The following is a 16,640-nucleotide window of genomic DNA, read 5'->3' on the forward strand; positions in this document are numbered from 1 at the left end:
TAAGGCGACGGTAGCGGTGGGTAAAATTTCAGATTCTGTCAATTTACCCCATTTCACACACAAGCGCACTTCACGCACACTACCTCACTTTACTGGGACAGGTCAGTGACCCATCACGTTTTTTTAAGATTGGACTTTTAGTTTAGTATTGACCACTAGCCTCCTTTGAGGGTAAAAGCGTTCCATTTAAAGATGAAAGAGAAACAATGCATTTAATCTTGCTTTCCTTGTCTGTTCATGTCACACGTGACGTACCTATAATTCATTTGATTGTTGACTGTTTTACTACCTATTAATATTGCTTTGTCGAGATACGCGTTTTGTACAATTAAAGCGAATAAAACAAGATGTCATTAAGTCAGATGTAAAATGTTATTTACTACTCTATACGGTTTTTCATAAGGTGCAATATCCATTCAATGGGAATTTAAATAAATAAAGTTTCGGCAGGGTGGCAATTCCATTTTGGCGGATAAAGCGAAACAGAGTAGTTCTATCGAACCTGCTTACAAATTTTCACGAGAATCAGTTGAGATTTGAGAAATGTGATCTGCAAAGGAGAACATACAAAAGCATTTTTGCCCAAGCTGAAACCGAGACCTTTGCTAACCTATAAAAAATGGTTGTCCCTGCTGTAATTTTAATATCTTTATATTTCAACCGGTATAGTTTTACCTTCAAAAGTAATCGGTATCGCTAAACAATAGCGGTACCTTACTTCTTATACGTTCACGAAATCGGTATCTGCATGACTTGATTGTTAGTAAACTAACCTGGAAAATAATCTCAAAATCACCGAAACATTTATGTACAGTCATCTGCAATAATATGTTACGTCATTAGCGCCAACTTTGCCTCCAGGGAAACTTTGCCCAAAACGACAATTTTAAACAAATTCGTTAATGTAGAAAAATTGATAATAGTTATGGCCACCCTGCTGTTTTTAGTCGAAATTAGGTTATATTTCTGACCAAACTTGTGCATAACTGATATACCAAACTTGTGCATAACTTGACTTGGGAACTTTGAGCGAGTTGTAATATAGGGTATATTTCGGCGAACAAAAAATTTATAAATAATGAATGCAAGTAAAATAAATTGAGAACCCTTTGACAAATATTTCCGGGTTTGAGTTATAACACATGAAGCATAGATTATGTCTATTCAGATTTAAACTAAAAAGGCCTAAATACACAAAAGTTTTAGCGGTGGGCAAAGTAATCCGGTAATTTGGCATCCATACCAACATTGCCCACCACCAAAAACGGATTAGGGTTGTCACTTTCATCTAATTTACCCAACTTCGCAAGTAAAAGAAGGTTATGTTTGTACACTAAAATAAGTTTATAAATATATACTGTATTTCATTTGTCTTATTATCCTTTATTTAGATGTTTTATCCCGTTAACGAATGAAAAACACAACAAAAATCATATTTTTGGCCATTAAACTATTGTAACAGATTTTCTCAAAAGTGACAACCCTAGCCTTTGTAAAATGCTTAGGCGAGCCTTATTTGAAAATGGGCAAAAACGGGTAGGCAACATTGCCCAGCAAATTTATTTAAAAGTTTTACACTTATCGCTAAGTTATTAACAAGGGAATGGTAGGATTGCCCAAAACCTTTAAGTGATCCTTAGACATCATCATCATACGAGCTGTATTTGAATACCAAATTGACGTGGGCAATGTTGGCGAAAACCCCGGATATCTTTGCTCGCCCTCTAAAACGCAAAAAATGGGTAAAAATACGATAAAAAAATTTTTTCTTCAAAACTGATGCGTTTGATCACAATGGACGTGCTGATGCTGAGCAAAAAAAAGTCATATGATGTGATATTTTTTGAGAAATTCGTGTTTAAAAAAAAAAGCGGGCAAAGTTGGTGATAATGACGGTACCTACTCTTCGAAGGCCGCAAAAATATGTGACATGCTCTTATGGTTCTACAAATAAGATCGTGTAACATAAATTGCAGTGACTGTACATTTGGAATAATCATTTTATTTAGTTTCAACGAAAGTTTCAAGTTTAGTACGAAAATACTCCAGATTTGCAATATGCACAAAATGTAGACCTAATCGAAATAAAACATTGCTTTTTATAGTAAATTTATAAAACATTCGATACATAGGTAGGTATACATAACAATAACCAGTCCACAGCGCTAATTGGCCTGTAAGCTTCATCTCGGTCTCCAAAGCCGCAAAAACACGCTAGTACTTAGTGCTGGTCTAGCCGTTATTTTTTCTTGAAGATTTTCAGAGAACAGCACGTACACGCATTATACATATAGACGGAACGAACGGCATAATCATAATAATTTATTCGTCGCAATCCATGGTATTACAGATCTAGGTACAAGACTTTCAGGTATTACTTATACGAATTACATAACTCTTCCTAGGGGTGTAGTGGGCTTTCAGTGGGGTGTAGTGGGCTTTCAGTGTCGGATCCACCCAGTCGGCCTTTTGGCGGAGGACAACCTAGTTAAAATCACTGATGCCCATGAACTCTCACCAGTGGCTCCTCGTAGCTGTCTGCACGCAGCTGCCACACCCCGGGCAACCACGTCGACTCGTGGGCCAAACCTGGTAGAGGGGGGTTTAGGTGCTTGCACCTAAGCCTTGCGGTCGCTCCCCGCATAGTGCATAGTGTCTGCTTCGGCTGAGTAGCAGTCCACCACCGGTGGCGAGGCAGCTAGGCAATTGTGGATGGCCTGAAGGGTAGCGATAGGAGACCTGTTATCGCTACCTAGATACTGCATCTCTGCTTCTCTCCGATCGTAGCGGCTATCCGTTCCATTGGAACAAGAGGGGTAGGGACAAGAGGGTGCGTCTGTGCTTGCGCGAGCACTTACGCACCATAATATATCCTGCGCAGCGGACTGTTTCTGGGTACTGGCAACTCTTCCTGTTAATAGGCAATATTTTAAGATAAAAGTTCTATAATATAATACAAGATTACAATTGTCATCAAAATTCATTGACGTACAGAAGTCAATTACGTTTTTAAAATGACGCAAAATGATACCAGCATAATAAAAATTGATCCCAATCAGTAAAGATGAGTCTTTAAACTTTTTTCATTTCAAGCGAGTTTTGAAGGAACATAATACTTAAATTCGGCTGTAATCGTATTGTTTTAAGATAGTTTACTGCGGTTTTCAACCATTATGACCCGTAAATAAGAGCAAATCAAATTTAAATGAGACGCGAGCTGATATTTATGTACCCTATTTTTTGAAATACTATTTATCTACTGGTATGCTTTCTCGTGTGCGTATATGATTTAATGTCAATATAATTGTCAAAAGCAAGAAAATCAAGCTGTCATTTTCATTTGAAAAAGTACACCTGTGCTCCGGTGTAGCGCCAACGGGCATCTGACTTGAAGAAGAATTTTGAGTGCGGAGTACGGAAATTGTTCGAAAGTTTACATTTGAGATTGAATTTCTCCGTTGTCTTTGTAAGTAAAAATATAAATCGATAATAAATTGGTAGCTGAATTATCTAGCTTTCAAAATCATAACAATAATTCAATTACTGTCAAAGACAAAATTGTTTTGCTTCTGTCTCAAACGGAACTCCATATTTTGATTTTTTGATACTTTAGGTGTCGATTTGTAGAGAATAACAGCAAATTAAAAATATAATGGCATGAAGAGTCGGTACACGGTTTCTTCATGAAAAAAATTACGTGTAATTTAATGCAATTATTAAACATTTATTGAACAAATTATGGTTACAAAGTGAGGTCTAAATCGAAAACGTCATATACCGGCCCCTTAAGCTCCCTTAAATAATTTTGGTAAGTAATCCGTTAAGTAATTTTTCCAGAGGAGTAGGAGAGTAGGAGAGAAGAGTTTGTTGAGAACCATTGAAAACAGAAGAGGAAAGATGCTTGGACACCTGCTACGACACGACGAATTTATCAAAAATATCATTGAAGGGAGAGTTGAGGCAACGAGACGGAGGGGGAGACCAAAGGAGAACGTCCATAGATCAAGTAAAGGAAAAGCTCAACGTCGTGTCGTATCAGGCTGTCAAGGAGAAGGCAGAGGACCGACATGCGTGGAAATCGCTCCACCGACAAGAATCCAACTATTAAATAAATGATGATGAAGTAATTTTTCGGGGATAAGGAAGGGGGGGGGGGGATGGGGGAATGACAGAAAAACAGACAGACAAACGAGTGATCCCATAAGGGTTCCGTTTTTTCCTTTTAGGCACGGTAAAAATAAATCTAATGCGATCAATAAAAAAACAGTTTACTTGTTTCTTTTAATACAAAATTTCTTTAGCATAATCCACAAGTAACGAATCAGACTTCACTTAAATGATTACGTCCGATATATCAAATTAGTAAAAGACGACTAATTTACCTACTAATAACAGAAAAGTCATGCTCCGAAGTTTTGAAATGAATAAGTATATTAAAAACATGTTGCTATCTCACTTTACTGTTCGTTATTCATAAACCATACAGACCACGAAAGAGAACTGCCGCACGGACCTCGTGGCGGCCTCAAATTTTTTCATCGTCGAAAAACCTGAGTTCTTCTCCCTCCGGCAGAGGCTCGTAATACTTGTCTACCATAGCATCTGTCACCTCAGCTAATGTTCCTGGCTGCCAGTTCGGACGATCAGTTCCACGCACCAGGACTGTGCTGAGCCCCTCCTGTGCGTTGTAGCTACCTACACATCGGGACACAACGCGGTGCACCATCCGGAGACCCTCCTTCATTTCAAGGGTCTTCCCAAGTTGCAGCGTCCGAAGGCTGACCTTAAGCATGGTTGGGCACAACGGAGCCATCATCTCCAACGTCTCTTTAGACCATTCACTGTGCACGTTTTTAAGTCTTGCGATGACTTCTTCAACGGTATCAGCAGAGAAACAGTGGTCTATATCTTTCAAGAAAGGAGCTAAAGAGAATTCTCTCAGCGGCTCGCTGAACGCGTTCAAACGTGCTTCTATATCTTCATCGTTACAGTGAACCAGCTCAAGTTCAAGCTCTCGTAAGCGGGAGCTCGGAACAAAGTGGGTAGCTATGCCAGACGATATTACGTCTTTACTCTTCAAGCTTTTGCCAGTTAACGCCATGTAGAATCCTAAATGATTATTCAGTTTTGGTAAAAAATTTGGAAAGCCGGCGAACCAGCCAATACGAGGTTCTGGCATGGCAACTACAGTTCGCTCCGTGGCGATTCTATACCTGGCGTTGGCAATTAACATCCAACCGGAGCCTATCGCTGCACCATCCATGAACGCTATGTAAGGAATCCTGTTTTGAGATACAAGATATATGTTGTTGCATTCAGTGGATATCCAAGCGTATTTAGTAGGGTCGCGGTCAGAAGATAGAAGCCATTTGATATCCCCTCCGGCGCTGAAGTTGTCTCCAGCGCCTTTGAAGATCACTCTTGAGCAGGTCTTCTCCCAGGATTGAAGGATGGGATACAACTGAGCCTCTACGCTGTAGTTTATAAGATTGAGTTTTGGTTGATTGAATGTTATAACGCCAGTGTTTCCCAATTTCTCAAACAGTATTTTTGGCCCTTGGATATTAGTTTTCATTCCTTTGACCTGGTGTGGAATTGTTATCAACGGATTCTTGCATAAACTGCGTATGGTCCTTGAATAGTATAAGATAGTCATGGTGAAGCAATTAGGTTTGAACACTTTAGTTACTACTTAGAGTACTTAGCTTGACTAAAAAGCAAAGGTAATGCTCAGGGGTAACACAGGAGGGATAAAAACTCTTGAGTAATTACATCGGCAAAAAGATAACTACTGACTAGGACTCACACGAGTCATTTAACAAAACATTTCGAAGTCCATAATTTAAACACCGTAAAACGACACTCACGGTTTTGTAATAAAATATTCATGTTTATGATTTTCCTGACTACACGAAATATGTTGCACCAAGTTTTAAAAATTGTGTTATGGCTCAGTAGTAGTTATGACGCCAGGGTGGAAAACACGACACAAACGCCCACCCATATGGGTGAGTGTTACAAATAATGTTCCTAATCCTTGTTTTGCCAAAGTCGGATAATGATAAAGATAATCTTAAACGTACTAATAAAAAGATCCCAATACAGTCATGTTATATTATTAAAATAAATGTACATAATCGCAGAATGTGTAACACTCCACACCACATAACATGTGTCATGTCTCATTACTCTCATTCCGATAAAGTCATGAATCATTTTATAACATCAATATGGGTGGTTATTTTACTAAGCAATAGCAAAGATAGGCATCAATAGTATCATTACCGTAAGATATACCTCCTTAAATACTCCCCATACCCTGCAGACTCACCCATTCTGATGAAGACCAGAGCACTGAACATGGACAACACGACGGGACAGAAGACTCCAGCGAAGGTTCCCACCTTCTTGATACCGGGCCGCTCCGACCGGAACTCTCCGAATTCCACATACCCTGCAAACAACAGAAAAATAAATTATTCAGAGATCAAGAGGAAACGACAATAATATATTTTTCCATAATTATGTTTGGGTTGCTATATACCCTTCCTTAAGCCGGCAACGGATCGACAGCTGACGTTTACGAGGCTTCATTATAAATATTCCTTAATCACTTTATGAGTTATCGCCCGGGAAGAACTTGGTCGTAAAAATATGTTGCGGACTTACGGTCCATTCTATTAGATCTATTGTTTCTTTAAAATGTAGGTACCTCCATATCAGCTTTCTAGCACTACCTAACGGATGGCTCACGCTAGAACGGTCCGGGTTCGGGCGCCCGACACGTCGTTTTCTATGACGCGTGATATCGGTGAAGTGTCGGACGACTCAGCCCGGACCCGGACCGTTCTAGTATGAATCATCGTTAAAGGTCACCAAGTTAAACCTAGTATCTACAGACGGGCAGACAGACGTATTGTACATGTCGAATAAAGGTTCCGTCCCACAGGTGCGTTTTCCGGGCGGGGCGTGAGCGTTTTATATGTAAAAGCGGCGCGCCCCACTCACGCCCCGCCCGGAAAACGCGCCTGTGTGACGAAGCCTTAAGGAACTACGGAACCTTAAGATTAGTATTATTTCGTTTTAGATTTAGGTTTAAGTTTTATAGTTTATTAGTTATCTATTGGAGTTGTGTTATATGAATTTGCATGTTAATATGTTCAAACTCATAATAAAGTAGCATAATAATGCATGTTTTCGTTTCTAATTCATTACGATTTTAACAATAGCACCAAATTGACCTCGGTGGTTGAGAAATGCCGATTTTCACACTCGACATCCGTTTATTGTCGGTCACGCTTTTTGCGCTAAACATCAAGGCGACGAAAAACAGGACATATTACTTTCATATTACTACTACTGCTATTATTTACCTCTAGCCTCCCAGAGGCCTAAAAAAGGTATATTATTAGAGCCGGGTTTGTCCTAAACTACGTCCAAAACAGAGGTATTGTGAATGTCATTTCGTTTTGTGTGGTAAAGCACAGCACAGTGGATGTCATCCCATATCTAGAGCAGAGCCCAACTGGGGAAGTATCTCCAACTTACACCTTACTTACACTTACAGACACAACTTAGAACCGCAGCCAAATAAACACTAGGTACTCTACCCTACTAGTCTGAAACCGCCCTGACCGTTAGGCTACCCAAGTTTTACATACATACATACACACATACATACATCACTGGCTCAGTGACCCAAAGAGGATCTTGGCCTCTGACACAAGAGAGCGCCATTCTGCCCTATTCTGCGCCACTTCACGCCAGTTGAGTATTCCGAGGGCGGACAGGCCCAAAAAGACCCAAGTTTTATAGACTCTATAATATTGTTATGAATAACCAATACTAGAATAAATACCTACCTTCATTTGAGCTCTTTTCAGACATTTCGCAACTCTGTGTCCGCTTGCAGCACATATTAATCTTATTAGTCATACGTGTTTACAGTTAGGTAATTATATACTTCGGTTCTTTGATAATTCACTCATGCACTGGAGAAACACATAGGGTAATTCGTCTGTAACTGGCCGGTTTTAGTAACTGGCCGCCCTAAACTAAAAATGAATTCTATTCACCTATAAACAGAATTCATTTTAGTATAAGGCGACTAGTTATTGAAAGCTGGCCAGTTATTGAAACCTTATACTAAAATGAATTGTTTATAGGTGAATAGAATTCATTTGGTGGCCAATTACTAGAACCTGCCATTTACTGGCGAATTACCCTATACAAATTTTAAAACTATACTTGGTCAAGCAAATCTTGTCAGTAGAAAAAGGCGGCAAAGTTGAAAAATGTAGGCGCGAAGGGATATCGTCTCATAGATAATTTCGCGCCTTTTTCTACTGACAAGATTTGCTTGACCATCTATACCTAATTATTTATCAACAATTTTAGTGTAATTTTCAGGGTCACCTTAAATTCTTGACACAGCTCAATTGTTGAAAAAAAAACTTAAATAAGTTTATATGCGCAGTATTTTTTTGGACCCTATTACAAATAGATGATAATAGAGTCGGACCATGTTAAGTTGGCAGCGATTGCCATAGCACAGGCTGTGCAAGTGTTATTTTAAACGTCAAATTTCTATGAAATTATGACGTTTACCATTGACGTATAATATCTAAGGACTGGCCTTGCGGGCACTAAAAATGGTACTAGTTCAGCGGTATCACTCACGAATTCCAGCCAATCGTGCAGTCTAATGCAACTAGTTTGCAACAACTTATCAACCAATCGCGCGCGTGATGCGAACTCATCAACCAATCGCGTTGTAGCGGTGTCACGCCGCTGTACTGGCCCCTGTCCTGCCTCGTTATTATTGCCCGTAAGGCCAGTCCCTAGATATTATGTCAATGACGTTTACTTAACACTTCCACAGTCTGTGCTATGACAATCGCTGCCAACTTAGCTTGATCTGACTCCAAATTTTGGTTTGACATCAATTTCATTTTTGGTGTCAAATGAAAAACCATTGCTGCGTTTTTTTTTCGAAATTTTAGCTATCTATAGGTGTCCAGCCGGCGTATTATGGATGGTTTTATCCACGCGATAAAATAACTGTCACTTTTTAACATCGCGGGATAGAAAGTGACGGTCACCGTTTTATCACGCTGTCACGTAGACAAGAACGACCTTATCCGTACTGAAGAGATATTGGACAATATAAATGAACAAATTTTGTACAAAGCGGATTCATAGATATCAATTTAATTTTCGACACGATTAAAAACAAAAACACAATGACGGTCGTATTTTACAATTTCTACTGCGGATTTATGGGCCTTTCGGACCTCTGATATCAATTACTCTACACTATTTTCTGTATCAAAACCACAAACAATGAACAAGGTATGCGCGTGCGCGCCTACACGTTGCGCCAGACACCGGTGCACTGATAATGTATATCTGTGTTGAGTGGACGGCGTTTATCGTGAGCGGTCAGCCGAATGCGGTAAACAAGGTAAATTGTAACGGGTCAAGGTGTTTCATTGTTTTGAATTATGGTTCATTGGTCATGTTTTCTTCTGATACAAGATAAAAGAAATTTATTGGGTATTAGGTCATCGACGTAGGTATATCTCAGGACTGACCTTACGGGCAATAATAATGGGACAATAATAGCGCCAGTACAGCGGTGTGACACCGCTACAACGCGATTGGTTGATGAGTTCGCATCACGCGCGCGATTGGTCGCAACTAGATGCGTTAGACTGCAGGATTGGCTCGGATTCGTGAGTGACACCGCTGAACTAGTACCTTTTTTAGAGCCCGTAAGGCCCGTCCTGAGATATACGTCGATGTATTAGGTACTTACATATTCAACTAATACATAATAGTACAGCATTTACAGAATAATATTTGTCACTTATTTCAATTAAATAAAAGACGCATTTTAATAATAGAACATGATTTATAAATAGTAAGTACATTGTGTATTCATCATCATCATTCAATCATATTTATTAGCCCTTTATCGCCCGCTGCTGAGCATAGGCCTCTCTTCTAGTACGCGTTGTGTATTAAGGGCAGTGCTCTGAGGAACTATTTGACATGATGCCAACGGCCGCTTTCTATCACCGCACCGCTCGCCGTCGGCAGGGTGTTCATCCTCACACCCTAGAACCTAAATGGTCGCGTACTGTGCGATTTAAGAGGAATTTCCTCCCGCGGACGCTCCGGCTGTGGAATGAGCTCCCTTCAGAGGTTTTCCCGAGGGTCTACACTCTACAGTATGGGGTTCTTCAAAAAAGGAGTGTACAGGTTTTTAAAAGGTCGGCAACGCGCATGTAACACCTCTGGAGTTGCAGGCGTCCATAGGCTGCGGTGACTGCTTACCATCAGGCGGGCCGTATGCTTGTTTGCCACCGATGTGGTATTAAAAAAAAAATCACGAAAGAGTGAGAGTTGAAGCCTGAAGCTGAAGGCGAGGGTTTAATTAGCACGAGTGTACCGCCTGTGGCACACACAATGTTTTTCTTACACTAGTGAGGAAAAAAAGGTAATTTCTTATATAAAGCTTCTGCATAATTTCGTACGTACATACGGCCCTAGGATTTACGGACCGCATCGCCTAACACCTTTGTATTACGAGCAACGAGCAAGTGTTATAAAATAAAAATGTTTTTAAGTTAGCTTTTTAACGGCCTTCTAGCCTAGTTGGTAGTGACCCTGCCTACGAAGCAGGAGGTCCCGGGTTTGAATCCTGGTAAGGGCATTTGTGTGTTTTTCACAAATATTTGTTCTTGATTTATGGATGTTTTCTATGTATATAATATAATATAAGTATTTATACATGTGTGTATATTATAATTGTCGCCTTGCACCCACAACACAAGCCTTATTGAGCTTACTGTGAGACTAGGTCGATCTGTGTAAAATTGTCCTATAGTATTTATTTATTTTCAAAATTAATTTAGAAGTGGTTAGCCCTTCTTCTTAAAATACTTATTTTGGAATTACATTGTTTTTTCTGATCAAATTCATCATCCAATATCTGTGAAAACGAACGAGATAATGTGAAAACACCTTTCAACATACCTTCTCCGGCAGATCTTGTGGCAGGGGTGCGACCGAGCCGCGCGCGCAGCGAGCCCATGAACCCGCGGGGCCCGCGGTTCGTGCTGGGCGACAGCGGGCTGAGGGTCTCCGCCATTGGTGGTTTTGTGTCTGCAAATTAATATTATTTTTCATATCACTACAGTACAATCTCACTAATCCGGCACTAATGCTGACACAAGAGGGAAATTCGGTTTACTGGAAGTTAGAGCAAATCTGCATATTATTGATGTGTTTTTTAGTACCTACAGATGTCGTAGAAATACATTTTAATTCCCAAAAAATCTTCTTCTACCTGGAACTTAGCCATTTATAAAGAGATTGAAGGCCGAAAATGTTAGCGCACATAGTAAATTAGGACATAGAATGATCATTTGTATCCCAATTTTAGTGCCGGATTACTGGGTATACCGGAACATTGATGTGCCAGATTATCGAGATTTCGCTGTATATGATGTCACTGTAAGTGATTTATTGAGTTGTGAAAGAGCCCATGAGGACAACTTGAAGAATACATTTTTGTATTTTCTATACTCCACCAGTGTTGCTTAAAATCACAGTTATTTAAACTTTAACTCACATTTATAGGCGAGTCTATCGCGAATTTTTATTTATTACCTTTATTTACCGACATTTCGACACAGGTTTCACTGGTCATGGTTGCAGCTAACCGCGGTTAGACCCGTCTATAAATGTGAGTAAATATGTGTTCAAAACGCGAAAGTTTTAAATATTATATTGTAACTTTTTCAGGAATGGTAATATGTTAGGAAGACAACTGTAGAATTTTTAAGCCAAAGAACATTAGAACATAGGACCAAAAATCGGCATTAATTAAAGTGTTTAATAGAATATTCTTTTTTAAAAAGCATACTCTGTGATTGTGCCTTTTCTAGGGATCAAACAACATCTTACGTCACAAAATGTATGTCACAGGCCTCAATTAATATTATATGTTCACAAAAGGTGTCTGATTAAAAATTTAATATTAAACAGAGCAGATAGGTATACTCCCAGTATGACACATCATAAAATACCAACTCTAATAATATTATTACTATACATCGGTAACTCGTGGCATTTAGGTAGCACTTAAAAGATTCGTTTAATTAATTTCCTTTTTTTAGTGGTTTCTTTTTCTCGACTCGTATAGGAAGAACATTGTCACATCACTAGTCTGTGCCTGCTACCTAAATGCCATGAGTTACCGATGTGTAATTATTACGGTTTAAGCAGATCTTAAGTGGATTGTATAAACTAACAAGGTTGTTTTGTTTGCAATTGGATTAGTTAATGAGATTAATATCAAAAATGGCATACTTACTTAAATGTATATCTTCCATTTCATCGAACTGGTCAGCCTAATTTTACTACAGTAAGTTTTTTTTCAATATTCAGGCACAAAGTAACACTTGTTAACTTAATTATCCTTCAGAAAAACCTTTAATTCAGTTACTTGGCATAGCTCTAACCTGATTAGTAAGCACTAGTTATGTGAGCAATTGGCATAACAATGTACAATCAATGCCTACTGGAACCAGTTCCAAGTAAAAAAAAAACTGATTTGTGTTATTGTTGTGAGGAGTGAGCTAAGTACCAGGTACTCTCGCAATTTTAGTCACTGCTTATCCGGTGTCTTTTATGACCTAATTCACTAGCTTACAGATGAAATCATCACTTTAAAACACTAGAATTTCAACTGCTTATTTGCATATTTTTTTAAAGTTTCTTAGTTCAACGTTGTTAGATCTTAACACACACGGATAACTAATTTAGCGTTTAATTAGAAAAAACTGCGTGAGACAACGGTTGTAAATCCGCTTTGTTAGAAGGAGAACAACTATAAAATCTACTCACTGTTTCTTCAATAATGGGGCGTCAAATTATTGGTTCAGCTGTTGAACATCGCTATAACGGCAGTTTGAAGTCATAGCTTTGTTTCCAAGTGTAAATATTGTTTGTTATCTTTTCGAGAACGATGATACGCACGGATATACGAATTCAATTGATATTGATAATACAAATTTACAATACAAAGTCGGAAATTTTGACAGGAAGTAAGTTAGTGTCAAGTTCGAGCAAAGCAAACCGAATTGTTACAAAATAAGTAACGACAACAAACCATTAGTATATATTAATATGGATAACAATGTTGATATAATTAACATTTATGCCATCATGAAGCTATATCGAGTATGATTGGGTAGCACATATTTTTTTATAATTCGGTAATTGTAAATAAAAAGTCTACTCGAACGTTTGATTTTGACGGAACTGTCACTGTCATTTATAAAGGAGTTTTTTTAAAGCATCATGGCTTGGATGCGAGTCTTTTAAGCCAACTTTTATCTTTAAACTTAGAGGTTTTGTCAGCCAAACATGTCACTAAAATTTTGTAAGCTCTTTATAAAGGCTCATTGGCTAGTTCTAATTTGGTTCTAATGCTAAATTACAGCTATTATCTATAAGACTAATACCTAAATAAATGGTTTAACTAATAACAAAAAAAGCCAGACGAGGGGGAACCAATAACAAAAAACCGGGCAAGTGCGAGTCGGACTCGCGCACGAAGGGTTCCGTACCATAATGCAAAAAAAAAAAACGAAAAAAAAGCAAAAAAAAACGGTCACCCATCCAAGTACTGACCACTCCCGACGTTGCTTAACTTTGGTCAAAAATCACGTTTGTTGTATGGGAGCCCCATTTAAATCTTTATTTTATTCTGTTTTTAGTATTTGTTGTTATAGCGGCAACAGAAATACATCATCTGTGAAAATATCAACTGTCTAGCTATCACGGTTCGTGAGATACAGCCTGGTGACAGACGGACGGACGGACGTACGGACGGACGGACAGCGAAGTCTTAGTAATAGGGTCCCGTTTTACCCTTTGGGTACGGAACCCTAATAAAAGGATTAGGCAGACCACTGACTAACAGGCCGCCGAACGATATCGGCCTGTCAGTTAGAACAAACATTTGACAGTTCCGAACAACTGACCGGCCGATATCGTCCGGCGAACTGTTAGGCTTTACGATTTTATAATTTGGCCAGGGACTGTCTCATCTCAAACATAGACAGAGAGTATCATACTGTCTTTGTCTTATGCTAGTACTAGCACCCAAAAGAAAGGGATGAGCATAGTTTTTAAAGATTTAAGAAATCTTTAATGAATCATGCTACACCCAATACACTACAGCTCTGGTCACATAACATTTACATGTCTAATTTGCATTCCCAAACTGGATATGCAACTTTCACTTTACATATGCACAAGTGCATAAGCATAAACACCCATGAGATAGGATCTGTTTCACTTTTCCTCTGAGGGCCCTCAGAGTTTACTTGCTATTCTAAATAGAAATAACACAAACATTGGTTTGAACTGGTATTTATTTTACCTTATTGCCTGAACATAAAATCACAAACTCATAGTCATTTGGAACAAAATTACAAACCAAAATTAATGTTTTGGTGGACTTATAATTTAGCTTAAAGTTAAGATGAGGCATTGACTATATTCTGTCAAGTGACTCAAGCATTATGATGCTATTTCCTCTGATTACCTGAAAAAAGATAGAGATAAAATTATAAATGTTAGAATATAATACTTCCATAAATTCCTTTCTCTTGTGGAACTGTGGCTAGAGAGAAAGACAATTTCTACAATCCTAGACACAATATTAATATCCCATAAAAGAGATGAAAAGGGGTTGAAAGCTTGTATTGGGAAAATTATATGAGGGACTTGAAACTTTCGAGAAAATCACACCAGTAGAAAACAACGAAGTAAGTTCAGTGTTTTAGAGAATTCATCTCCTAATAAGGGGTGTTGAAACTTTATATCAAAAGCGAAAATGTGAAACAAAAACATTCTCAAAACTTTGAAAGGCCCTTACACTAGTGCCTTGTTGGCAACATGTTATCCTTCACTTCAAAGGCACACTTACCACCATGCCAATGTTGTTCCTCTGCCCATCCTTGCACTCCTCCACCGACTCGTCAAGCACCAGGTTCATGAAGGGATCGAACCCTCGGAGCACCCCAGTGACTGCACGCCCCGCATTCATCTTAATGGACAACTTCTTGTCCATGAACCTGAGAAAATCCCACTAATTAAGGAATCTTTTTTTTTTAAATGGCTTTTACCCCTCGCTAATTTTAGCAAAGTGGATTCTGCCAAGTAGATTTTTGACTTGTGAGAAGAGAATGTTCGTTATCAATTGAGGAACTTCTCTTTTTAATAAGAAGAAAAGTGACGTTTTCAACAAAAAGTACCACATTGTCGGTTGTTGATAAGGTTGATTTCAAATTGAAACTATATCGTCGGGTGACAAGCAAAAGTCACTAAGTACCACCACAAGTTCATAGCCATAGTGAACCATATTAGTACTAAAAGAAGGTTGATTTATGTTTAATTTTTTTTTTAGTAATTAGTGACTATTGCTTGTCTTGCGCGCCTTATTGACAACCGAATATAAGTACCCATTTGATTGAAAATGGCACAAATAATGATTTCTTGGGGCATTTCTCCATAAATTGTAATTGGTATAGGTACCAAAACGATTCAAAAAAATTATTAATTTCAAAGGTTATTAGATCATAAAATCCGGATCTTATAACTCTAACCTGATTCATTGTAATAAAACAGGTAAGTTGGTTAGTTGGGTAATAAGTCGGTATGGAGGTTTAGAAAAGAGATAGGTAAGTACCTATCGAAACTCGAGGGAGAATAGATTTTCGTAAGGTACGAATGGCATGTGTAAAATTTGCTGTCTAAAAGCAAAATACGGGAGTTTATTTATAGAGTAAATATGTTACTAAATTATAAACTGCATTAAACAGTAGACCAAAACCTAAAAACGCAAAACACGGATATGTTAGGTTACAATGGCGTGCAGGACGCTAACTTGAAATTAAGAACAATACAAATAGTAGCAGTAGTTTACTTACTTCTTCAATTCCGGAGGATGTGCTTTCGACATTTTGCAATTTTTTTGGTTGTTAACAGAATTTAAATACTACTTTCTTTAATTCGAGAGGTAAGAAACGTTTTCGGCAAACAACACAACCCGGGAAATTTAGTGTGACCATATGATGTGATGTGACAGACAGAAGTTGGTCATAGATTAATGACTGCTTATTAAAAATAAAGTTTTAGCAATAACTAGTGCTTCTCTGTAAAAGGTTGAAAAAAAATTAAGATTACATGTAAACTACGCCAAAACATGGTTTTCAGCCATTATAAGAGTTAATATTGTAAAATAATGCTTAACTTTTGTTATTGAGCGGGTCACACTCTAATTGACAGTCACGTTCAAATACCTTTATAATTGGGTTTAAAATATGTACAAAGGCTTTTGCTTTCACTTGAAGACAAAAAACACGTACGTACCTAATTTACTCAAAAATTGTTAAATAAGTTATTTTACATGTCATCTGTAAATATAAAATTTTATTCTCACAACTCGATCAATGGAATAAAGATTCTGAATGTACCCCAATCCCCGTGCTTTTTTTGTGTTGCTACTGATAAAAAAACATACAAATAAGTTGGTACTTCGATAGCAAAAAATAGTTCAG

At 38.2% G+C, this 16,640-nt stretch overlaps 2 protein-coding genes across 3 annotated transcripts in view; both read right to left on the minus strand.

Moving 5' to 3' along the window:
- Positions 1–13,090, minus strand: part of LOC134801668 (solute carrier family 12 member 9) — a 28,378-nt gene extending 15,288 nt beyond the window's left edge. Inside the window, exons 1-3 of one of the 2 annotated variants that reach the window (XM_063774287.1) lie at positions 12,916–13,090; positions 11,041–11,169; positions 6,332–6,454 (exon numbers count right to left, since the gene is read on the minus strand). In XM_063774287.1, coding sequence (XP_063630357.1) covers positions 6,332–6,454; positions 11,041–11,155 — 238 coding nt within the window. In that variant the 5' untranslated portion in view covers positions 11,156–11,169; positions 12,916–13,090. Of the gene's footprint in view, positions 1–6,331; positions 6,455–7,862; positions 7,935–11,040; positions 11,170–12,915 lie in introns of those variants that run through there. The other variant, XM_063774288.1, reaches the window with a different exon arrangement.
- Positions 13,091–14,432: 1,342 nt separating this feature from the next.
- On the minus strand, positions 14,433–16,169 carry LOC134801672 (probable small nuclear ribonucleoprotein G). The gene is made up of 3 exons (XM_063774293.1): positions 16,011–16,169; positions 15,008–15,155; positions 14,433–14,623 (listed from the first exon to the last, which is right to left on the minus strand). Exons 1-3 carry the CDS (start codon positions 16,040–16,042, stop codon positions 14,573–14,575), a joined length of 231 nt encoding a protein of 76 aa, XP_063630363.1. The 5' UTR covers positions 16,043–16,169; the 3' UTR covers positions 14,433–14,572.
- Positions 16,170–16,640: the final 471 nt, after the last annotated feature.

Source organism: Cydia splendana, chromosome 22 (genome assembly GCF_910591565.1).
Source record: "Cydia splendana chromosome 22, ilCydSple1.2, whole genome shotgun sequence".
NCBI classification, from domain to species: domain Eukaryota; kingdom Metazoa; phylum Arthropoda; class Insecta; order Lepidoptera; family Tortricidae; genus Cydia; species Cydia splendana.